Source organism: Manacus candei, unplaced genomic scaffold (genome assembly GCF_025592945.1).
Source record: "Manacus candei isolate 608988 ecotype Guabito, Panama unplaced genomic scaffold, ASM2559294v1 h1tg000045l, whole genome shotgun sequence".
Lineage (NCBI taxonomy): Eukaryota > Metazoa > Chordata > Aves > Passeriformes > Pipridae > Manacus > Manacus candei.
In genome coordinates, this window is record NW_026138093.1 from 4,637,561 (window position 1) to 4,662,879 (window position 25,319).

The following is a 25,319-nucleotide window of genomic DNA, read 5'->3' on the forward strand; positions in this document are numbered from 1 at the left end:
GCACACGGTAATTTTCTATGACACATTTTGTTGCAAAGACTATTAGTTCTTGTTACATCTCTACACCCCAATATCAAACTGCTCAGGTCTTACACATGGGTGCAGAAGGAGAGCGTGGAAGTTGAAAGAGAGCAGCTCAGAAAAGTCGTTCTCCCTGGCAGTGCTGCTGTGCTGGAACTCCTTTTCTCTCTGCAACTGTATAGATGGAATGTTCTGGTGCCATTTACAGATGGAATGAAGATTATGGACTCCTGACTTGGTGGACAGAAATCACTTTATTATCCATCACTCAGGGTTTTTATATCATTCACATTTACCTGGGAGTGGTTAAGCAAGTCACACATCCATCACTTACTCAGGCCGGCCTGTTAACACAGCACACACACAGATCTTGGAGTTTTAAGGAACTCCTTTACACACCCACATATGGTAAGAATGCAAACACAATAGCTGAGCTCATTTCTGGGCAGTAAATCACAGCCTAGAGAAAACAACACAAGGTCATCTTAGACTTTTCTCAGGTCTTTCACTTCTTGATTCTCGTGCTGGCTGCCATGTCTGCACACAGGGGACAGTCCCTGCTACTTCAAAGGTCCCAGATGAAGGATTTCATCCAAAACTTTTCTGCAAGAGAATTAGGTTTTTTGAAATGCATTACAATTCCTCATCTAGGCAGTATCAGAATCAAATTCAATAGTAGACAATGAATTAGAAAAGGTATGAAGAATAACATTTTTTTTTGTAGAAAACAATATTGCAAGAAAAAAGAGAACAAATCCCACAAATTATTGCCATAAGAAACCTGAGAAGGAAGGCTGGGCCATCCATTCTGAATGTTATGGAGCAGAAAAAAGAAACATTTTTGCTTCTGAAAAGCATCCAGTCATCATTTTCCTCAGAGCATCCCTGAGCTCCTGGTTCCTCAGGCTGTAGATGAGGGGGTTCAGTACTGGAGACACCACCGAGTAAAGAACTGACACCACCAGATCCAGAGATGGGGAGGAGATGGAGGGGGGCTTCAGGTAGGCAAAGAATGAGGTGCTGATAAACAGGGAGAGCACGGCCAGGTGAGGGAGGCACATGGAAAAGGCTTTGTGCCGTCCCTGCTGAGAGGGGATCCTCAGCACAGCCCTGAAGATCTGCACATAGGAGAACACAATGAAAATGAAACAACCAAATGCTACCCAGCAACTAACCCCAATGAGCCCAATTTCCCTGAGGTAGCCTGAGTGTGAGCAGGAGAGCTTGAGGATGTGTGGGATTTCACAGAAGAACTGGCCCAGGGCATTGCCCTGGCACAGGGGCAGGGAAAATATACTGACTGTGTGCACCAGAGAATAAAGAAACCCAGTGGCCCAGGCAGCTGCTGCCATGTGGGCACAAGCTCTGCTGCCCAGGAGGGTCCCGTAGTGCAGGGGTTTGCAGATGGCAACGTAGCGGTCACAGCACATGATGGTGAGGAGATAAAACTCTGCTGAGATGAAGAATAGAAAGAAAAAAGCCTGTAAAGCACATCCCATGTAGGAGATGGCTGTGCTGTCCCAGAGGGAATTGTGCATGGCTTTGGGAACAGTGGTGCAGATGCAGCCCAGGTCTGTGAGGGAGAGGTTGAGCAGGAAGAAGCCCATGGGGGTGTGCAGGTGGTGGTCACAGGCTACGGTGCTGAGGATGAGGCCGTTGGCCAGGAGGGCAGCCAGGGAGATGGCCAGGAAGAACCAGAAGTGCAGGAGCTGCAGCTCCCTCCTGTCTGCAAATGCCAGGAGGAGGAACTGGGGCATGGAGCTGCTGTTGGACATTTGCTGCCTCTGGCTTTTTGTTTCCAACACAGGAGAAGAAGACAGTAAGAGGCCAGTTAGCGTGGACTTATCTAAACAAAGTCAAAGCTGTATTCTACAGACACTCCCCATGTCACACCCAGACAGCCTTTTGATTTCCTAGGAGATCTTCCTTCAGCTCCAGTGCTGGGTCCCTACTCAACAGCATTTTCACTGTTTTAGCATCACTGTGCAGGGGTTTCACATAACAAGGAGATGTTTATGGACAGGTTTCCATCCTGGATGAGAATTCACAGCTTGGAAGGAAACCTCAGGGAGACAGCCAAGTGTCCTTATGATGGCATTTGATTTAAGCAAACTCAACTCCTTCCCCCACCACAGGCTGCACTGGTAGGGGTCAGATTCCGTTTGCAGGTGCAAAAAAGACATCTCAGACTAGTCCTGAGACTAGCAGAGGTGATCCTGGTGCTGCCCACAGGCAGAGCAGTGGCTGAAAGCACATTAGGAAGCTCAGACAGACCTACTGAGCACTCACAGTTCAGATGTCTCAGGGATCTGTCAAAATTAATACTTTCTTAATGATTTATTCCTCCCATTCCTCAAGAGCAGGAAACTGGAAACACAATCTCAGGAAATTTCTATAACCTTAAAAAAATCTTTGTCTTGGAAATATTCTGAGAGGGAGTTGAAGCTCTGAGCATGTCCTCCTCCTCTGCACTCCAGATGCTCTCAGAGTTGCACTTACAGAATCTGTAGTTGGTGGGCAGTGCCAGCTTTCCCAGATGCCTCCAAAAGCTGCAGTCCCATTGCCCTGCATGAACAGACTTCCTGTGCCAAGATCTGCTAAAAATTCTCCCCCCCTGAGGTCTCAGCATCATGCTACGTCTGACAGCCTTTAACTTCTCTCTGTCTCACTCCCCTGCCCTGGGTGCTGCAGGCAGTGCCCTCAGCCCTGCTGGGCTGTGCAGAGGAGCTGCTCACCAGCAGAGCTGTCTCTTTGAAGCTCTTCTTGCTTGCCAGGAGCTCCCTGTGTGCCAGGAGCTCCCTGTGTGCCAGGAGCCCGGCCCAGCTCAGCAGCACAGCAACAGCCCCAGGCATTTCATGACCCTCAGGGGAGATTGAGGTTGTTTACATGAGACTCCGTCCCTGAGAGTCAGTTCAAACAACTTTTCAAGAAGTCAAAGTGAGATTGAAACACTAAAGTTTCTTATAGTGCTAATGAGTATCATTGAGGGACACAACTGAGAACTTGTCCCCAGGTTCCAGTTAGAGCAGAAAACTGCAGACAGTGATGACAAGGATGGACAAGCAAGGAAAAGGTGGCTCTGATGCTGAGGAAACATTGACTTCTTTCCTTAATCTAACAGGCCAAGCCCTGCCCCCAACCCCTGGGAAGGCAGATCCTGTCCCTGCCTCATTCCTCAGGGCTCTTCCTGGGGCACTGGGATGTGGGATGTGCAATGCCAAGGGCAGGACCATGGGGTGGCACCTGCCAGGCTGCTGAGCAGGGACAAGGAGGCCATGAGGCCCCAGGGCTGCAAGGGGCACTCCCCTCCTCCTGGCATCAGGGGCACAGACAGCAGCCCTGGCCAAAGGCCTGCAGAAGGTGGCTGTGTCAGGGCCTTTCAGCTTCTCCCCATGCCTGTCTCCTCTCCAGCCCAGGCTGTCCTACGGTGTCCATGCCCTGCCCCTTTCCCTGCAGGCTGTCGTCATCCCCCCGGCTGCCCCACCTGGCTGGCACCTTCCTGCACTGACATCTCTGCGTCCTCCCTGGCTCTTCCTGCACACACAAAGCCTTGGGCTCATCCAGACTCCTTTTTGGTTACATATTGCACCACAACACTGACCTGAGAGGGAAAGTTCTTCCTTCTTGTCATCAGTCTAGGCCACCCCAGCTGCCCTTGGTGGCACTAGTTCTTTCTTAGGCTGTTTTCTGACAGGAAGAAAAGCTCCACCAGCTCTGACACCCCCCTTCCAGACCTCTCAGGCTACTGCTCTACTGTCCTCAGTCTTCCCACCCCTAACCCCTGAGTCCTCAGCCTCTATATACGGGTCATGTGCTTGAGGCCCCAAATGCCTTCCTGGGAGATCTCTGGGACCTCTCCAAGGTTTTGGAAGATGACAATAGAGTGCCCTTATCCCAGGAAACACAGAGGGACACTTTTTTCCAAGGGTTGTCTTGGCAGAATGAGGCACAATCTCTTTAAACTTTCTGGCACAAGGGAGCTCTGAGCTCTGGGTACGGAGGGAGCTCCAAGTGCCAACCGCTGGAGTGGGAGCTACAAATCATCAGGGCTTGTGTTCTTTGGAGGGCCAGACACTGGAGAGAGTGGTGTGTGTGTGTGCACATGGAAGGACTTGAAGGGCACAATGAACTGTCTCAAAACACTGTCAAAGCAGGAAAATCCCATAAGGCACCACAACACACAAGCACTGGTGGCAAACAGGAAGGCATTTAATTCCAAGGCCTAAAGGGAGGTGAAGCTTTGGAAGTAGCCCCCAGGACAGAATTGCACTGTGCAGAGTGTGGGAAAGAGCAGACAGCCCCAACAGGAAGCCAGGGCTGGTAAGGCAGGTCTGGGGAACCCATCCAGACAAAGATTCCCACCTGCAGACTGGAAGCACAGTGGGCAAAACTCCCACCGTGGCAAACTGTGGGAAAGGAAGCAAGTCCTTGTAGATGTGCCAGTCCAAGCTGTGGGAACAGCATCTACCCCCCTGAATACCCGGGGCTTGGGCTGTATAAAAGTGATAGCCCAGAAGCACAACTTGGGGACCCTCCACCGAGCAGAGCAGGGTGAAGAAGGACCAGTGGGAGCCTCAGGGATCTCCATGGTGTGATACATTTACTTCATCTCTGTCTCTCTCTCACTGGCTTCCCATCACCCCCTTCTTCTCTCTCTATTTCTTTCCCTCTCTCTCTCCCTCCTATTTACTATTAAATCAAAGCTGGACTGCTGACTTTGGCACATGGTCTCCTTTGCAGCTGAATTTGGTCAGAGATGTCTCTTAATAATGGGAACCTGAGAGTATCCATGAGGTTTTACAGTGTGGGAATGGCCACTGGATTCCATGAGGTTCCACAGAGTCACAGGGCCCATTTGGCTTCGTAAGGCTCTGCAGTGTGATAATGGACCCTTAATTCCATGGGTTTGCAAAATGTCTCAGGACACCTTTGGTTCTAGGAGGCCCCACATATCACAGTGGTCCCTTGGTTCCATGAGATTCCTCAGTGTCCCAGGAATCCTTTGGTTCCATGAGCCCTGCAGTGTCACAATGGCCCCTTTGATTCCATGAGGTTCCACAGTGTCACAGGGATTCCTTTGCTTCCATGGGACCCTGCAGTGTGACAATGGCCCCTTGATCCCATGAAGTTCCACAGTGCCAATATGGGTCCTTGATTTCTTGAGGTCCACAGTGTCCCGGGGTCCCTTTGTCTCCATGATGCTCTGCAGTGTCACAGTGTCCCCTTGATTCCATGAGGTTCTGAAAAGTCCCAGGGTTCCTTTGGTTCCATGAGGCCCTGCAGTGTCACAGTGGCCTAGTAATTCCATGTGGTTCCACATTGTCCCACGGTTCCTTTGGTTCTATGAGGCCAAGAGGTTCCTCAGTGTCACAATGGCCCCTTGATTCTATGAGGTCCCGAATGTCTCAGGGCTCCCTTAGTTCCAAGAAGCCCTTCATGGCACAATGGCCCCTTGGTTCCATGAGGTTCCACAGTGTCCCAGGGTTCCTTTGGTTCCAGAAGGCCCTACAGTGTCACAATGGCCCCTTTACTCCAGGAGGTTCCACAGTGTCCTTGTTGGAACACACAGGGGTGTAATGTTGTCACCCTTGCAGAGCTGCCTCCAGCTCTGGGCTCCAGCACAGGAAGGACATGGACCTGTTGGAGCGAGTCCAGAGGGGACCACCAAAGGGATCAGAGGGATGGAGCAGCTCTGCTGTGAGGAAAGGCTGAGAGAATTGGCATTGTTCCGGCTGGAGAAAAGAAGGTTTTGGGGTGACCTAATTGTGGCCTTGCAGTGCCTGAAGGGACCCAACCAGAAAGATGGAGAGAGACTTTGGACAAGGGCCTGGAGTGACAGGACAAGGGGAATGGCTTCACACAGAGAAAGGGAAGGGTTAGATGAGATATTAGGAAGAATTTCTGGACTGTGATGGTAGTGAGATCCTGGCACAGGTTGCTCAGAGAAGTTCTGGCTGCCCCATCCCTGGAAGTGTTCAAGGCCAGGTTGGATGGGGTTCTGAGCTCTGCGTCTAGTGGAAGGTGTCCCTGCCCATGGCAGGGGGTTGGACTGAGATGCTCTTGAAGGTCCCTTCCAACCCAAACCATTCCATGATTCTGTGACTGGTGGGGGATGTGGTGGTCGGAGCCGACAGGCACAGAGACCCCAAAATGATGGAGTTTTCCATTCTGGGTGGAGGAAGGAGGGGGCAGCAGAACTGACACCCTGGACTGCTGGTGGTCAGACTTTGTCCTCTTTGGGAGACTGACTGATCTGGGTGTGAGTGTGGATGTGCTGGAGGGCAGGAAGGCTCTGCAGAGGGATCTGGACAGGCTGCATCAATAAGGCCAAGTGTCAGGGCCTGCCCTTGGGTCCCAACAACCCCCTGGAATGCTGCAGGCTGGGGGCAGAGGGGCTGGAGAGCTGCTCAGCAGGAAGGGACTTGGGGGTGCTGCTTGACAGGGGCTGGATATGAGGCAGAGTGTGCCCAGGGGGGCAAGAAGGCCAAGGGCATGGTGGCCTTTGTGGAGAAGAGTGTGGCCAGCAGGAGCAGAGAACTGATTGCCCCTCTGTGCTGGGCACTGGGGAGGCCCCACCTGGAGTGCTGTGTCCAGTTCTGGCCCCTCAGTGCCAAAAGGCCCTTGAGGGGCTGGAGCGTGTCCAGAGAAGGGAACGGAGCTGGGGAAGGCTCTGGAAAACATGTCTGCTGAGGGACGGCTGAGGGAACTGGGCTGGTTGAGTCTGGAGAAGGGGATGCTCAGGGGGGACCTCATTGCTCTCTGCAATGACCTGAAAGGAGGTTTTAGTGGGGTGGGGGTTGGTCTCTTCTGCAAAGCCTTTAGTGACAGGAAAAGAGGAAATGGCCTTAAGTTGCATCAGGCAAGGCTCAGAGAAGATATGAAAAAGGGAAGATACTCTGAAAAAAGAATGGCCTGAGCAGTGAAGGGCTTCTTTAAGCTCTCATGTGCTCTGTGTGTGATTTGCACAGCACAGGAATGTTCAGCAGTGAAAGGTGTGAGATTTTGCTTTGGACTCTTTGGCACCCGCCCTTTCCTGTCTGCCTGTTTGCCTATGGAATGTGCATTGGAATAGTGCATTGCCTCTGCCTATGGAATACTGCACTGCCTCTGCCTATGGAATACTGCACTGCCTCTGCCTATGGAATCCTGCACTGCCTCTGCCTACGGCTTGGGCTTGTTCCCAGCAGCCAACACTGAGCCTACGGACCTGTAGCTGCTGCTGTTGGTTCAATCTCTACAGGAGATGGTTCCTGCAGCCTGGGGATCTCAGCCACTGTTAGTTTAGGCAGCAACACCTCTGGGACTGGATGGTGGACCCCATCATAGGATCCCTGATCTAATCATGCAAACAAGTAGGAATCCTATCCTACAACTCATATTTGCATCTGAATTTTTTCCTGCAAGTGGATCACTGAAGCCAACAGACCTCCTTAGAGGAATGAATATTCAGCAAACACAGCAAACTGATGTTAGGTCAGAATTAATTAGGAGAAAAGATCAAGCCTGGATATACGAGATTTTTCCCTGTGAGACAGATTTGTTTTTCCATTTTGCTTAGTATTGCATTGAGAGTCACATCATAAAACTTTTTTTGAAAGATTTCCTTTATGACAAATTTCAGTCCTTTGGATACAACAGTTGTTATTCTCTCTCCTCCTCCTCTTTCTTTTTCTCTCTCTTCTTTCTCTCTCTTCTTTCCCTCCTTTCTCTCTCTCCTCTCTCATCTCTCTTCTCTCTCTCTTCTTTTTCTCTTCTTTGCTTCTTTCCTTCTTTCCACCAGGATTCTTTTCCAACAGGATTCTTTCTATTCTATCTCTTCTGTTTCTTTTTCATTTTTCTTCTTTTACATTCTCTTATGTCACTTCATGTGAATTTAAAAATTAAAAGAAAAATGAAAAGTTAACGTCGCGACGGAAAGCTCTAGACACCTCAATATGAGAATCCAGGAACTTCGTTTATTGTAGATTGACAGTAGCTTAATATACACTCTATAATAGGTTCATGAATATTACAGAAATCAGGCTCATTATTGGTACCCGGTTAGGTGGTGATATCATCTTAACTGCTTCCCATTGTTTACACAGGTGGCTCGTTAAGTGCCTTTGTTTTGGTAATGCCTAGCTCTGTTTCCCAGCTCAATTTAGGATACCCAAGGACACTGCCGCTTTCTCATGGCCCTGCTATCTCAGACTTTCTCATGGGCCTAGTGAAAACTGCATCTTATACTTTAGCAGCTCATCCATAGCCTTAGCCATGTTCATATGTCCTCGCATTTCTAACCAATCCACTACAAAAAGTAGTTTTTTAAAAAAAACAAGTGTGAAAAAAATCAGATTTAAAAATATTTCAAATTCTCAAACATTTGCATGATATCTATCAAACTTCAGAATAATATAGTCTCTGATTCTGATGAAGAGCAGGAAATGTTTGAAACAAAGTTCTTAAATGAAAAAATGCAACCATTTCTTTTCTAGAGGCAGTTTAAGGAGACAGCAGGATAGAGCAGGGAGGAGGAAAGAGCTCTCCTACATCTCTCATCAGTGACCCAGCTAATTAAATAGTGTCAGTGGCGAGCTGTGCATTGTCCATTCCAGTTCCTTTTGTCCAGAAAGATGATTTCATGGGGATACAAGGGTAGGATTGCAAAAGTGCTTGTGTGGAAAATTGGGAGTTGTTCTAATGAAACAAGAATTCTTCCCTAAGCTCTGCAGCGTTGAACTGATTGTCATTTTCATTAGTGTTACTTTCTTCTTTTCTTCCCCTCTCCCAGGCTGTTCAGCACATCTCTCAGTGAGCTCACCCTGTGTCTGTTCTTGGTTTTGGGGGGGTGTTGTGGAGGGCAAGAGATGAGAGAAGTGAGTCTCCTTCCTGAACAGTTGTACCTTTAGACTCTGGCAGTGGGAGGCACAGAGGTGCCCTCTTTGTTGCTCCCTTTCCTAAACTGCAGCCAGCTGGGGCTCAGCCTGACCCCACACATCAGAAAGGGCCACCTCAAGGTTGCTTTAAACTGAGGCTTAATGGAAGTCCCTGCTCATCAAACTGTGGAGTTTTCCCAGCAGGCAGTGACACTCCAACTGTGTCCTTCTCTTCCGATTCCCTCCTTCCCTTTGCCTCCCCCCCTGTGCTTTTGGGGCTGGGCAGATCTCCCCCAGCTCCAGCTGGGCCCTTTCCATGCTGCAGACATGTGGCACCTGCACTGATCAGCTTTGGGGTTGCTTTCTGTCTTCTGGAGCTGCACGAGACAGTTGGGACGCGAAGATCCAAACAGCAGTTGGAGTTGCCTGGGAGAACATGGATGGTTTTGCTTGTTAGGGAGAGCCAGGGGAGAAAGGGAAAACTGCACAACAGCTTGGAAGAGCTGATTGATCATCTGTGAGCAGGGAATTCACCTCATTGCAGAGGTCTCACTCCAGGTCTTTCCAAAACCTCAGCCTTAGCATGAGATCCAGGCTGTGCTTAAGATCTCTGGGAAGAACTCTGTGGTAGAGGAGATTTCCTGCTGCAAAACTGCAGCTTACTTATACTTCAAAAAAAAAAGAAGAATATATAAACATGGGGAAAATGTGTAATGTGAAATGTAGCTGTAGATTATTATTTAAAATTGCTACCTAAAATCACATTAACCTATTTTAGACCAATTTCAATTTTAAGCAGAAAAGGACCCAATTTAGATGAAGTATGCCATTTTTATATGATCTCAAGGGTATTCATGCTTGGGGTTTTTTTTCTTTTGTTTTTTCTTTTCATTCTGTGTAAATCAACTGGACTTTTCAGCACTGTAATTGGAGTCAACATTATTTATGTGACAAATTAGGTGCTTCTGTTGAAAGAATTCTACAATAAAATGACATTTGGGAGGGCACCTGCCCCTCAACAGGCACCCAGCTCACCCCAAAAGGTGCTGGGACCCCCCTAAAACCTCCCCACAGCCCCTCAAGGACTTCCAAAAACACTCAAAGCCCACCCAGGACCCCACCCAACCCCTTTTCTGGAGGATTTCTCTGGGCACTGGTGGTGCTGGGAGCCCCCCCGGCTGTGGGCGAGGAGCTCTCGGGTGAGCGGGGGGTGGGAAGGGGGAGGTCAGTGGGAAAAGGGGGGTCAGAGGGGACAGAAGGGGTGGTGGGACCCCAAACTGAGTGGCAGGGGAGTGGGACCTCAAAAAAATGGAGGGGGAGGGGCACTGAGGTTTGGGGGATGATGGGAGAGGGGTGGGAGAGGTCAGAAGAATGGTGGAAGGTGAGGGTGGGAACCCCAAACTGAGCATGAGGGGGCTGGGGAGTGGGGGGATGATGTGGAAGAGGTGGGAGGGGGGGAAAAAGTGGGGGTTGGGACCCCAAAAGTGATCCTGGTTGGTCTGGGGATTGAGGGGACCATGGAAAAGTGGAAGGAAGAGGGAGAAGGGTGGAAAAGGGAGGGTGGTCTGGTGGGTTCAGCGGTCCCATGGGGGTCTTTGGCACCAGGTTTTGGGAAAGGGAGTGGTTCTCCTGAGCTCCCAACTTCCTGTGGGGTGCTGGGTGCTGCTGGATCCAATCTCAGCCTTGAATCTTGCCAACATTTTAAATTTAGAGGAAATAGAGAGGTGTGACTGAAACACTTTTGTCCCCCAGGTTTTAATGATGGCAAATCAGATTTATTGATAGAAATGAGTTATTTAGGGTTACAAATGATCAGACAAAAGATCTTCATCAGAATTATTTCCTGCACAACAGAAACACTAAAACTAACAGGAGTACAGGATAAGATAGGACAGTGCTCTACACTAAAGCAATTGTTGAAGCAATTCTACTAAAGTTGAAACAAAAGCAATAATTCTTAATTAGAGATGGATGGAACTCCCCCAGACCAACGCTGGTGGGGAGATCTCTGCTCTCAACCTCCAGCACTGACATTGGGGGGTCCCCACCCAAGGTAGGAATCTCCACACTCCCCCCAAGAAGGGTCCTGTTGGAAGAAGCTGCCCCTGGGAAAGGGGACTGGCCATTTCTGGTCGAAAGGGATGGACTGACAGTCCTTGAACTCCAGGGGTTGCCTCCCCATAAGGGGGTAAGTTTGGGGTGGAAGCAGTGGCTGAAGCTCTTCCCACAGTTGGGGCACTCACAGGGCTTCTATTACCCCGGTGGGTCCGTTGGTGTTTGGTCAAGGTAGAGCTGTGGGAGAAGCTCTTCCCACACTCCCCACACTTGTAGGGCCTCTCCCCGGTGTGGATGTGCCGGTGGGTGACAAGGTGGGAGTTCTGCTTGAAGCCCTTCCCACAGTCGGTGCAGCGGAAGGGCCTCTCATCCGTGTGCGTTCGCTCATGCACGAGGAGATTCCAGCTGGTCTGAAACCTCTTCCCACATTCCCCACACGTGTAGGGCCGTTTCCCACTGTGAATGTGCTGGTGTCGGATCAGATGGGAGCTCTGCCTGAAGCTCTTTCCACATTCCAAGCACTTAAAGGGTTTCTCCCTGCTGGGAGGCTGCTCAAGGACCATCAGCTCAGAGCTCCCCCTCAAGCTCCGGCCGCCTTCCCGGCACAGGCTGGCTCTTTCCTCCTCAGAGCACCCTGGGATGGCTTTGGAGCCCCTCCTGCGGGGGGATCTCCGGCCCTTTTCCTCCCCGCTGCCTTCCTGCGCCGGGGAGCCCTTCAAAACGGCCTCTCCCACCAGGGTCTCACGGGGGGATTTGTCCTCCGCGCTCTCCCTCCTCAGCTCGGGGCCTGGGGCAGGAAGCAAGAAGGACAGGCAGGGGATTTGCCTCCGGCCCACAGGGAAGGCCAAGGACATCCCCCCAACTCTGGCCCCGGCAGGACGGCGGCGCCAGCGGGGTTGTCCTGCAGCCGGGGCCATGCTGGGCTGACAGAGCCAGCACAACACCCGCCCAAAGGGACACTGACTTCCTCCTCACCTGCCTGGGGGGCCCAAGGCATCTTCCTCTTCCTCGCAGCCTCCTCCTCCATCCGCCCAAGCTTTGGGAAGGACAAATCCTGATGGGGGGAAAACAAGGGCTGAGCGTTTGGGCTTGGGGGTTCCTCCTGCCCAAGTCCATCTCTAGAACTCACCAGGCATCCTGTGTCCATAAAAACCTCCAAAACACCAAGATTTAGCCCAGAAAAACCCAAATCATCAACATTCAGGCAAAAGCCTATAAGAAAGAGTGAGAAGACTCCTGCCCCCCTAAACTGAAAAAAGTTGAGATTCACCTAAAAAATACTCTAAAATATGAAGATGAGCCCAAAAAAATTCTCCTAAGATTTCCCCTTTTCTGGTTTCCCCCCTTTAGGGTTCAGAGAGTCTCTCCTGTCTAGGATGCTGGGGGTTCTACCTAGAGATGCTGGGAGTGTTGGGGGTCCCAAGGCTCCCTTCTCCTCTGATTCTCGCCTTCGGGATACTGCATTCCCAGAAATTCCCCCTCTCCAGGTTCTCCACTTTGTTGTCCTAGGGGATCCCAGGGGTCCCCACTGTCCAGGCTTCCCCTTCTCCGTGCCCCCCCTCACCAGGCTCTCAGGGGCCCTCTGAGAGGGCACTGGGAGGGACTGGGGGGGAACTGGGGCACACTGGGGGGCACTGGGGAGTTACTGGGGGATACCAGGACACATGGGGGGACACTGGCAGGTTACTGGGCCATACTGGGTGTTACTGGGTGCTCACTGCAGGATCACTGGGCCATACTGGGGGGCAGTGGAAGGTCACTGGGACACACTGGCTGGTCACTGAGGGGGTTACTGGGCCATACTGAGGGTAACTGGGAGGTCACTGGGATATACTGGGGGCACTGGGATCCCCTTACCCGGTTGTGGTACATCTCCCCCTCTGGATTTTGGGGGGCATCCCTAGGACCCCTCCCCTGGGGGCTAGGGGACCCCTTGAACCCCATTGCTGGGCTTTAGGGGACCCTGTAAAATCCTTTCAAAACCTCTGAAATCCCCCTTCGACCCATCAAAACCTTCTCCAGGTCCCTTCAAATCCCCTCAGAGATCTCATCCCTCCCCAGCACCCCCCAAACCCTCTCAGTGACCCGCAAAACCCACCTGAGACTCCCCAAGCCCATTCAGGGACCCCCAATCCCCCCCACGGGCCCTCCAAACCGTCTGGGACACCTTAAACCCCCCAGAGACCCCAAAACTGCCTCAAGGTCCCTGCAAAGCCTCCCAGGAACCCCAAACCTCCCCAGAAAGCCCCAAAGCCCACCTGGGACACCCCAAATCTTCTCAGAAAATAAAACCCCCATCAGAGCCCCCCAGCACTCTTCAGGGACCTTCAACCTCCCCCCCGAGTCCTTTCAGTAACCCCTCAAAACGTCCCCGGGAACCCCCGAACCCCCCCGCTAAGCCCTCCCGAGCCCTCCAGCCTTTCCACCCACAGCCGCGCTCCCCGCAGCCCCCGAGGGGATCCCCAGACCCCGCTCTTGCCGCCCCCCCGCCAACTCACCCAGCGAAGTGCAGCGGCCGCAGGCGAGTCCTCCTCACTCCCGACCACGAGGCCAAAATGGCGCTCGCTCCGCGCGCCCTCCGCCTTTACAGACCCGCCCCGCAGCCAATCAGCGCGCGGCCACGGCCCCTGCCCGCCCCCCGCCTGCGCGGGGCATTGTGGGAGTTGTAGTCCCTGCGGCGGGGAAGGATCGGGCGTTTTGCTTTTTAGTTTTTCTGTCTTCTTTTATTTTCTCTTTTTTCTTTCTTTCTTTTCTTTCTTTTTTCTTTCTTTTTTCTTTTCCTCCCTTTTTTCTCTCTCTTTTTTCTTTTTTCTCTTTTTTCTTTTTTCTCTTTTTTTTTTCTCATTTTTTCTTTTTTTCTTTCCTTTTTTTTCTCTTTTTTTCTCTTTTTTCCCTCTTTTTTATTTTTGTTTTTTCTTATTATTTCCATTTCCCCTTTTTTTTTACATTTTTTTCTATCAGTTGTACTTTCAAGGAAGATTTATACTCAGATTAAAACAATCTCCAGGTACATATCCTGCCACAACAGATAATCTGCCATTGTTCCAGGTTCCTGAGGATTTCCCAGATCACAAACACTGAGACACCAAGGGTGGAAGTGAAGCAACTGTATCCTGTCCCTTGCCACAGCCTCCAATCCACACCCAGCCCTGGATTTCTGCAAAGCCGCTGGGCAGGAGCAGGAGATGGAGCTGGTGCTCGGCGGGAGGGGCAGCAACAACAAACCAGTGTCTTTGGCACAGGGGAAGGAATTTAGTGCTTGAGGGGTTACATTCCACAGGCTCCCCTGGGGATCAGCTCATGCTTGGACAGTGAGAACGCAAGAACATTCCTAATAAAAATGCCAGAGGGAAGGGAGCGGAGGGGGAGCAGGGGCAGGAAAAGGAAGCAGAGCGATGGAAGATGGGCTGGGGCGGTCGGGGCTGGGGGAAGGCAGGCTGGACAATGCCTTGTTTGGTCCAGCAGCTGGACCAGCTCCAGGGCAGGTGTCGGGGCAGCCTCTGCCACAGGGACATGGACAAACAGACCCTACAAAAGCTCTCAGAGGGGTTGGGGGCTCTGGGCGGGGCTGCGCTCTCGCCTCAAGCCAGGATATCCCAGGGCAGTGGAACAGCAATTCCTGTCAGCTCCCAGCAAAGATTATTGGGGTTTGCACTGGGGAAATATTGACGCTCCAGCTTCTTCTTCTCTTTTTAGAACTTTGAGCTTGCAGTCGGGTAGAAGGGCTGGTGGGGGAGTGGGAAGAGACCCACTGAGGGGCACATCTCACCTCTCAGTTAGATGGAACTAAACCCCTGATCTTGCTTAGGAAGAGCTGCTGATGCTCAGTTGTCTTCTTTCCCTTCTGCTTTCGTGGGATATTACATTTCCCTGCAGTATTGGTGATAGAATGGTATGTCAGCTGGAATGGTTTGGTTCTTACAGAAAGTATAAACGCATTTTAAGGAAGGTATTTTTACATAGAGGAGGCCTCCAAAAAAAACCCAAAAAACCCAAAAAGTAATATAAGTGCAGAATAGAGTGAACTTTGGAGTTTTCTTTTTAATTCTTGGGTAGAAAACCATCCCCGTTAGGGACAGCAATTTATTGCATTGCTGAAAAAAAAAAGCCCCAACCAACCAACAAACAAAGAAATCTGAATTTGTTCTCCTTCAGATTTGTTTTTGATCATAATAATCCTTCTAGTGAAAAGGGCCAATTTACTTTTTCTAGAGGAATATTTTAAGTGTGATTATCACAATATCACAGATGCTGAAAAGGTCTAAAACAGGACATGGACCTTGAACCTGCTCCTGTGTTTAGGATGTGGTGCTTAACATTCAAGAAACAATAGAACTGCAACTCATTTATTAAGGTATAATCTCAAAATGTTCACTCTTGCTCTGTAAAGACATGCCACAAGGATTGTAAAAAGCTTGCAGTATCCCATGAAGTACATGTGGTATTTTATCAGTGTAAATATAAGATTATATTATATATATTTTTTATATATATTATATATATAAATACTTATATTATATATAAGATTTTCAAGATTTCTGCTGGCAGTACTCCATAACTAAAGTAAGTTTTCCCTTTGGTGCTGCACTAGTTTATTATTTAATTGTTACTGACATTCCACCAGTCATATTATTAACTTCACCAAATGAAAGGGAAATAATCCTGTATTATTAAAGAGAGCAACTGAATTCCCTCAGTCACCTTATCCTTGGCTGTCTGAGACAGTGATGCACTTCAGCTTCCCTACAGAAACTTCCACTAAAAAAGAGCTTGGGATAATAGTGAGAGATCCATATTGAAGGGTGTGCCTGAATTATCTTTAGGGAGGAGACCTTTTTTGGTGGGTGACAGGCAATGTACCTGTGGCTCCCTTTTTCTTTCTTGGTTCTTTTTCCCTTTCTTTTTGTCAGAGGCTTTGGGAAAGGTGTTTTGTCAAGAGAATAATATTCATTTATAGCCATGTGAACGGTTTCTATCCTCTACCAGTGAAGGCAGTCACCTAAATACCCATACCCATGCCCTTGAAAATAAAACAAGGAGAAAATATGGAGTATTTGTTTGAGACCAGATAAACTGAATGCAGTTCAGTAACATGGAAAGGCAATTGCTGTTATTGCACAGAGACATTTCTTTCTATGCTGGAACTGAGGGGAGCAGCCAAATCTAAAAGCCTTGCTCTGTGTATTTGTGAACACACTGTGGGTAAGTTCAAAGGAGCATTCAGAGATTGTGTTGTGTGAGCCTTTTTCCCTCAGATCAAAACAAGGAGTAATAATTGCTAAATCCAGCAGATGGCTTTTTCTCTTTATTCCCAATCACTGATAAAAGAAACATAACTCAGATGTGATCTCACTCTGTGCTCCAGTGACATTAACATTAGAACAAGATTGTCACTGTCTACTGGTCTCTTGTGCTCCTCACTGGAAGGCACTTGGTGCACCCCTGGATATCCTACTAATGAGGTAAAAAACTAACCCTTCTAAAGTTCCAGATTTTCCTCACCTGTTTGGACACAGTTGGACAAACTGGACCAAGTTATTACTTGAAAGCCACCTGCTGGATTTAGCATTAATTATTATTTGTTTTCATCATAGAGGAAAAAAGCTCACACAACACAATCTCTGTGGACCCAACAGAGAAAACATCCCCAGGGTCTTGTTAGAGCACAAACCTGCAAACAGGCATGACAGGTCAGAGAATCACAGAATCATCAACATTGGAAGAGACCTTCCAGATCTTCTAGTCCAACTGTCAACCCAGCACCACCAGAATCACCCCTAAACCCCATCCCAAAGTGCTACATCCAGATGCCACCTGAATGCTTCCAGAGACTCCACCACCTCCCTGGGCTACTTGTTCCAATGCCTGAGCACCCTCTCAGTGGAAAAAGGGTTTTTGAATATCTAATATGAACCTTGCCCAAAGCAATTTAAGGCCGTTTCCTCTCTTCCTGTCACTAAAGGCTTTGCAGAAGAGACCAACCCCCATCCCACTAAAACCTCCTTTCAGGTCATTGCAGAGAGCAATGAGGTCCCCCCTGAGCCTCCCCTTCTCCAGACTCAACCAGCCCAGTTCCCTCAGCCGTCCCTCAGCAGACATGTTTTCCAGAGCCTTCCCCAGCTCCGCTCCCTTCTCTGGACACACTCCAGCCCCTCAAGGGCCTTTTGGCACTGAGGGGCCAGAACTGGACACAGCACTCCAGGTGGGGCCTCCCCAGTGCCCAGCACAGAGGGGCAATCAGTTCTCTGCTCCTGCTGGCCACACTCTTCTCCACAAAGGCCACGATGCCCTTGGCCTTCTTGCCCCCCTGGGCACACTCTGCCTCATATCCAGTCCCTGTCAAGCAGCACCCCCAAGTCCCTTCCTGCTGAGCAGCTCTCCAGCCCCTCTGCCCCCAGCCTGGAGCATTCCAGGGGGTTGTTGGGACCCAAGGGCAGGCCCTGACACTTGGCCTTATTGATCCAGCCTGTCCAGATCCCTCTGCAGAGCCTTCCTGCCCTCCAGCACATCCACACTCACACCCAGATCAGTCACTCTCCCAAACAGGACAAAGTCTGACCACCAGCAGTCCAGGCTGTCAGTTCTGCTGCCCCCTCCTTCCTCCACCCAGAATGGAAAACTCCATCATTTTGGAGTCTCTGTGCCCATCGGTTCCAACCACCACATCCCCCACCAGTCACAGAATCATGGAATGGTTTGGGTTGGAAGGGACCTTAAAGAGCATCTCAGTCCAACCCCCTGCCATGGCCAGGGACACCTTCCACTAGAGTCAGAGCTCAGAGGCCCATCCAACCTGGCCATAAACACTTCCAGGGATGGGGCAGCCAGAACTTCTCTGAGCAACCTGTGCCAAGATCTCACTACCATCACAGTCCAGAAATTCTTCCTAATATCCCATCTAACCCTTCCCTTTCTCAGTGTGAAGCCATTCCCCTTGTCCTGTCACTCCAGGCCCTTGTCAAAAGTCTCTCTCCATCTTTCTTTTTGGTTCCTTTCAGGCACTACAAGGCCACAATTAGGTCACCCCAAAGCCTTCTCTTCTACAGCCTGAACAATGCCAATTCTCTCAGCCTTTCCTCACAGCAGAGCTGCTCCATCCCTCTGATCACTTTGATGGTCTCCTCTGGACTTTCTCCAACAGGTCCATGTCCTTCCTGTGCTGGAGCCCAGAGCTGGAGGCAGCTCTGCAGGGGTGACAACATTACAGCCCTGTGTGTTCCAGCAAGGACACTGTGGAACCTCCTGGAGTAAAGGGGCCATTGTGACACTGTAGGGCCTTCTGGAGCCAAAGGAACCCTGGGACACTGTGGAACCTCATGGAACCAAGGGTTCATTGTGCCATGAAGGCCCTCATGGAACCAAGGGAGCCCTGAGACATTTCGGGCCCTCATAGAATCAAGGGGCCATTGTGACACTGAGGAACCTTGGGGACTCAAAGGCTACTGTAACCAAAAGGAACCATGGAACCAGGAACCAGGGCCAATGGAACCAAAGGAAGCCTGGGACAATGTGGAACCACATGGAATTACTAGGCCTGCGACACTGCAGGGTCTTATGGAATGAAAGGAACCCTGGATTTTTCAGAACCTCATGGAATCAAGGGGACACTGTGACACTGAAGAGCCTCATGGAGACAAAGGGACCCTGGGACACTGTGGACCTCAAGAAATCAAGGGCCCATATTGGCACTGTAGAACCTCATGGAATCAAGGAGACATTCTTACACTGCAGGGCATTATTGAGCCTAAGTGACCACTGTGACACTGTGGAACCTGATGGAGTCAAGGGGCCACTGTGACATGCGGGGCCTCATGGAACCAAAGGAAACCTGAGACACTGTGGAATCTCATGGAGCCAAGGGGCCACTGTGATATGTGGGGCCTCCTAGAACCAAAGGAGTCCTGAGACATTTTGCAAACCCATGGAATCAAGGGTCCATTGTCACACTGCAGAGCCTTATGAAACCAAATGGACCCTGAGACTCTGTGGAACCTCATGGAATCCAGTGGCCATTCCCACACTGTAAAACCTCATGGATACTCTCAGGTTCCCATTATTAAAAGACACCTCTGCCCAAATTCAGTTGCAAAGGAGACCATGTGCCCAAGTCAGCAGCCAGGTCTGATTTAACAGTAAATAGGAGGGAGAGAGAAAGAAAGAAAGAAAGAAAAAAAGAGAGAGAGAGAGGGAGGGGGTGGTGGGAAGACAGTGAGAGAGAGACAGAGATGAAGTAAATGTATCACACCATGGAGATCCCTGAGGCTCCCACTGGTCCTTCTTCACCCTGCTCTGCTCGGTGGAGGGTCCCCAAGTTGTGCTTCTGGGCTATCACTTTTATACAGCCCAAGCCCCGGGTATTCAGGGGGGTAGATGCTGTTCCCACAGCTTGGGCTGGCACATCTACAAGGACTTGCTTCCTTTCCCACAGCTTGCCATGGTGGGAGTTTTGCCCACTGTGCTTCCAGTCTGCAGGTGGGAATCTTTGTCTGGATGGGTTCCCCAGACCTGCCTTACCAGCCCTGGCTTCCTGTTGGGGCTGTCTGCTCTTTCCCACAGTCTGCACAGTGCAATTCTGTCCTGGGGGCTACTTCCAGAGCTTCACCTCCCTTTGGGCCTTGGAATTAAAGGCCTTCCTGTTTGCCACCAGTGCTTGTGTGTTGTGGTGCCTTATGGGATTTTCCTGCTTTGACAGTGTTTTGAGACAGTTCATTGTGCCCTTCAAGTCCTTCCATGTGCACACACACCCCCCACTCTCCCCAGTGTCTGGCCCTCCAAAGAACACAAGCCCTGATGATTTGTAGCTCCCACTCCAGTGGTTGGCACTTGGAGCTCCCTCCGTACCCAGAGCTCAGAGCTCCCTTGTGCCAGAAAGTTTAAAGATATTGTGCCTCATTCTGCCAACACAACCCTTGGGAAAAAGTGTCCCTCTGTGTTTCCTGGGATAAGAGCACTCTACTGTCATCTTCCAAAACCTTGGAGAGGTCCCAGAGATCTTCCAGGAGGGAATATGGGGCCTCAAGCACATGACCCGTATATAGAGGCTGAGGACTCAGGGGTCAGGGGTGCAAAGATTGAGGACAGTGGAGGAGTAGCCTGAGAGGTCTGGAAGGGGGGTGTCAGAGCTGGTGGAGTTTTTCTTCCTGTCAGAAAACAGCCTAAGAAAGAACTAGTGCCACCAAGGGCAACTGGGGTGACCTAGACTGGTGACAAGAAGTCAGAACTTTCCCTCCAAGGGCAGTGTTGTGGTGCAATATGTCACAAAGAAGGAGTCTGGATGAGCCCAAGGCTTTGTGTGTGCAGGAAGAGCCAGGGAGGACGCAGAGATGTCAGTGCAGGAAGGTGCCAGCCAGGTGGGGCAGCCGGGGGGATGACAACAGCCTGCAGGGAAAGGGGCAGGGCATGGACACCGTAGGACAGCCTGGGCTGGAGAGGAGACAGGCATGGGGAGAAGCTGAAAGGCCCTGACAGAGCCACCTTCTGCAGGCCTTTGGCCAGGGCTGCTGTCTGTGCCCCTGATGCCAGGAGGAGGGGAGTGGCCCTTGCAGCCCTGGGTCCTCATGGCCTCCTTGTCCCTGCTCAGCAACCTGGCAGGTGCCACCCCATGGTCCTGCCCTTGGCATTGCACATCCCACATCCCAGTGCCCCAGGAAGAGCCCTGAGGAATAAGGCAGGGACAGGATCTGCCTTCCCAGGGGCTGAGGGTCAGGGCTTGGTCCTTTGGATTAAGAAAACAAGTCAAGGTTTGTTCAGCATCAGAACCACCTTTGCCTTGCTTGTCCATCCTTGTCATCACTTTCTGCAGATTTCTGCTCTAACTGGAACCTGGGGACACTTTCTCAGTTGTGTCCCTCAGTGAGATTCATAAGAACCACAAGAAACTTTAGTGTTTCAATCTCACTTTGACTTCTTAGAAGTTGTTTGAACTTCCTCTCAGGGACTGAGTCTCATGTAAACAAGGACAAACCCCCCAAGGGTCATGAAATGCCTGGGGCTGTTGTTGTGCTGCTGAGCTGGGCCAGGCTCCTGGCACACAGGGAGCTCCTGACAAGCAAGAAGAGCTTGAAAGAGACAGCTCTGCTGGTGAGCAGCTCCTCTGCACAGCCCAGCAGGGCTGAGGGCACTGCCTGCAGCACGGAGGGGAAGGGAGCGAGGCAGGAAAAGGTTAAAGGGAATCAGGATTGGAAAGACAGTGAGCTGAACCTTCAGTGGGGGAGAGATTTTCACAGCCTCTCCATGGTAAGTCTGTGCACACAGGACAATGTTGCTTGTGTGCCTGGAGGAATCTGCCAAAGCTGGCACATCCCACAGCCTGGAGGATCTTTTAGGAGGACTCCCACAGTTTCTCTGTTGCAGAGGAGCAGGAGGAGCTCCAGGGCAGGGCTTCTCTGTGGCACCATCAGAGGGACAGGGCAGGACAGCTCCTTCCAGGGACAGCTGCAGGGTGTGAATGGGGGGTGCAGCCAGGGCTGCCCAGGGCTGTCCTGCAGAGCAGGGTCCTGCAGCCCAGAGGGCTCTTTGCCAGGGCAGGGGATCTGTCACTGCTGGGGTCACCTCTCACTCTTCCTGGGGAGCTCCCACAGCACTGTGGAGTGAAGCTGTGGGTGGAAGGAGTGACTCTTGGCAGGGCAGGACAGGTTTCTTCTGCTGTTGAGAGGGTGCTGGTTGGGCAAGGGCTGCTCAGAGATCCAGCTCATGGCCAGGTCATTTCGACGCAACTTTTCATGAGCACCTTCAGGGCCAGACTTTCCTGCTTGAATCTCTGCTTTCATCAGTTTGTGCTTCTACTTTTCTTTCAAGCTGGTAGGAATGGAAACTCAGCTGGACAGTTAAGAGCAGGGGCTGAGACTCTTAAACCATCGTGCTGATGTTTCCTGAGACCCTCAGCCAGTGCCCTCACCCCCCATCAGCCTCCAGATCCAGCCAGCAGCATCTTCCCACTGTCCCCAGGCTTGGGCTGAGCTCTTCTTTAATCCCTGCACAGTCTGAGCAGCTGCAGAGCTGAGCTGTGCACTCAGGGGCTGGGCTGGGCTCTGGGAGCACTGGCAGGGAAGGACCACGGGGCCCAAGGACCAGCTCTGAGCTGGAACAGCTCCAGGCAGCAGAGACATGGGCAGGGAGGGAGGGAATGCTGAGGGCAGCCCTGCTGCAGGGCAGATGTGGCACCTCCTGGCTCTGCCCTGCAGTGCAGAGCCCTTCCCTGAGCAGCACAGCTCTTGTGTCCCCTCCCAGCCAGCACAGCCCTCAGCTCGGGGGCTCTGGGCCCTCAGGCACCTCCTGGGCAGGCAGAGCAGCAGGAGGGATGGAGGGCATCTCTGCTGCCCTGTGCCCATTTGCTGCTGAGCAGGGCCTGAGGGGACTGTCCTGCCCTGGGGCTGCCTGGGAGGGGCTGTGCAGGGCTGGGAAGGGAAAGCCTTTCCTCAGGGCCCAGCTGTCTCTCTCCTTGCCTTGCTCAGGTGCTCCTGCTATTGCTGACAGGCTCTCTGGGAATGGCAGGTTGAGCTGCAGAGTCAGGCCCAGCCCCTGGGGCTCCTCCTGTACAGGGCTGAGCACAGCAAGGAGCTGTCCCAGCTCTCTGTGTCCCGGGGGGCTCTGGGCTCTGGGAGGCTGGAAATGAGATGACTGTCCCTGACTTTGGGAAAGGGGGAGCCAATTTCTCTGCCATGGGTCCCTCTGCTCTCCAGGGGAACACAGGAGTGTAACTTTGAGCTGTGTCTCAGAAAGCTGCCAGTGCAGGGATGCTGGCACAGGACAGAGGGACAGAGCAGCTCCCCTCACTCTGCACTGGGCCTCAGACAATCCTCCTGCCTCACAGGCCTCTCTGTTCTCCCGCAGTGCAGCAGAATCTCTCCCTCTGCCTTCTGCCATGCCCCTGCCTGCACCCTGGCAGTGCTGTTGCTGACAAGCTGCTGTGCCTTAGGAGCAGATTCTTTGTCAAAGTTCACCCCCCAGGACTGGCCCTGCCCTCACTGTTCCTGTGCCCTGACTGGGTGGAGCAGAGCTGACTGCCCAGTGTCCTGCAGGCCGAGGTCCTGCTGCCCAAAGACAAATTGGCCAGCAGCAATCAGGGCTCCAGCAACCATGGGGAAGGAAGGTCACCTGGACATGGTCAAAGGGGAAGTGTTGAGGAGCAGGGATGGGCCTCTGAGAAAGGGCTTTTCCCAGAGAAGTCTGCCCTGCACAGTCACTGTCCTTTCCTCCTTGAACAGGTCCCCATGTCCAGAGGCAACAAATGTCCAACAGCAGCTCCATGGCCCAGTTCCTCCTCGTGGCATTTGCAGACAGGCGGGAGCTGCAGCTCCTGCACTTCTGGCTCTTCCTGGCCATCTCCCTGGCTGCCCTCCTGGCCAACGGCCTCATCCTCAGCGCCGTAGCCTGTGACCACCACCTGCACACCCCCAGGTACTTCTTCCTGCTCCACCTCTCCCTCACAGACCTGGGCTGCATCTGCACCACTGTCCCCAAAGCCATGCACAATTCCCTCTGGGACACCACAACCATTTCCTACCATGGATGTGTTGCACAGGCCTTTCTGCTTGTCTTCTTTCTTAGAGTAGAGTTTTCCCTCCTCACCATCATGTGCTACGACCGCTACGTTGCCATCTGCAAACCCCTGCACTACGGGACCCTCCTGGGCAGCAGAGCTTGTGCCCACATGGCAGCAGCTGCCTGGGCCACTGGCTTTCTCAATTCTCTGCTGCACACAGCCAGTACATTTTCCCTGCCCCTGTGCCAGGGCAATGCCCTGGGCCAGTTCTTCTGTGAAATCCCACACATCCTCAAGCTCTCCTGCTCACACTCAGGCTACCTCAGGGAAATTGGGCTTCTCTGGTTTACTATCTCTTTAGCATTTGGTTGTTTTGTTTTCATTGTTTTCTCCTATGTGCAGATCTTCAGGGCTGTGCTGAGGATCCCCTCTCAGCAGGGACGGCACAAAGCCTTTTCCACGTGCCTCCCTCACCTGGCCGTGGTCTCCCTCTTTGTCAGCACGGCCACATTTGCCTACCTGAAGCCCCCCTCCATCTCCTCCCCATCCCTGGATCTGGTGGTGTCAGTTCTGTACGTGGTGGTTCCTCCAGCACTGAACCCCCTCATCTACAGCCTCAGGAACCAGGAGCTCAGGGATGCCATAAGGAAAATGATGATTACAGGTTTTTTGAGAAGCAATAAACTCCATCTTTTCTTCTGCAGAACACTCATTGTATAACTCATTTTGGGCCCAGTCTACCTTCTAAAGCTTCTGAGAGTGGTGGTGGTGGGGGACTTTTCTGGTTTTTTTACTTCTGTTCATGTCATTAACACTGAAATTTTATTCTTCATCCCATATAGAATTCACTGTCTATCTCTTTTTTCTGTTTTACCCACAAAATATACAAATGAGGAGTCATGTTTTGTGTGCATTTAAACAAAATAAAAGTTTGTGCAGAAAGATATTTTTCAAACATCCTCCCTGTGTTAGTTTGTACATGAGGAATCACAATCTCTGAGTGGAAGAAAGGACACAAATTCTTTTTTCCAGATTCTTCCTCAAGACCTCCCCTGAAGCTGGAGGGCATTTCCATGTTTGCAGATGTGGAGGGGAAAAGAGTCCCAGCACTGCCAGGGAGCACCAGCACTGGATCTGTTCAGAGCTGCTCTCTTTGCACTCCCACCCTCTCCTTTCCTGTCCGTGCCAAGGCCTGAGTGCTCTGGTAGCTCAGTCACTGTCCTGCTGTGGGTCAGGCCTGTGAGCACAGGCAGGGACAGGCCCTGGGCACTGCTGGGACAGGGCTGGGCTCCACAACAGCAGTTCCAGCAGCAAAGGGGTTCCCCTCCAGGCACTTCCTCAAGGCTGAGGTCTTTTCCCAACACTGGTATGGAGAAGAATTCCCTGGATTCCTTTTGTTCCATGAGATCCCCCAGTGTCACAATGGCCTCTTGATTCCATGAAATTCCACTGTGGCCCAGGGTTTCTCTGTTTCCAAGAGGCCCTGCAGTGCCACAATGGCCTCCTGATTCCATGGGTTTCTGCAGTGTCACAATGGCCCCTTTATTTCAGGAGGTTGCCCAGGGTCCCAGGGTTCCTTTGGCTCCATGGGACCCTGGAGTGTCCCAGTGGCCTCTTGATTCCATGGTTTTCCCCAGGGTCACAATGGCCCCGTAATTCCATGAGATTCTGCAGTTTCACAGTGGTTCCTTGATTCCATGAGGTTGCACAGCATCATCACATAGCAGAGCCCATCCTGATGAAAGTTCTGAGGAGGTTAGGGGGAACTGGGACAAAATGGAGAAGATAACTGGGGAAGGAAAGAGGGGCTTGGCCAACAGAGAGGAAAGATTTTGATGAGGTAAAAACCAGGTTCAGGGAATGCTGAGGGTGCTGAAACACTGATTGTGCAAACACTCCGGATG

The 25,319-nt window shown here is 51.4% G+C and overlaps 2 protein-coding genes across 2 annotated transcripts; one reads left to right on the plus strand and one right to left on the minus strand.

The window, feature by feature from the left end:
* Positions 1-887: 887 nt before the first annotated feature.
* On the minus strand, positions 888-1,796 carry LOC127474904 (olfactory receptor 14J1-like; the record flags this gene model as incomplete). Its single annotated transcript, XM_051796227.1, has 1 exon — positions 888-1,796. A coding segment is annotated over exon 1 (909 nt), but the record flags the coding sequence as incomplete, so codon positions are not given.
* A 21,706-nt stretch (positions 1,797-23,502) lies between these two features.
* LOC127474930 (olfactory receptor 14J1-like) lies at positions 23,503-24,024 on the plus strand (the record flags this gene model as incomplete). The annotated part of the gene is made up of 1 exon (XM_051796261.1): positions 23,503-24,024. A coding segment is annotated over exon 1 (519 nt), but the record flags the coding sequence as incomplete, so codon positions are not given.
* Positions 24,025-25,319: the final 1,295 nt, after the last annotated feature.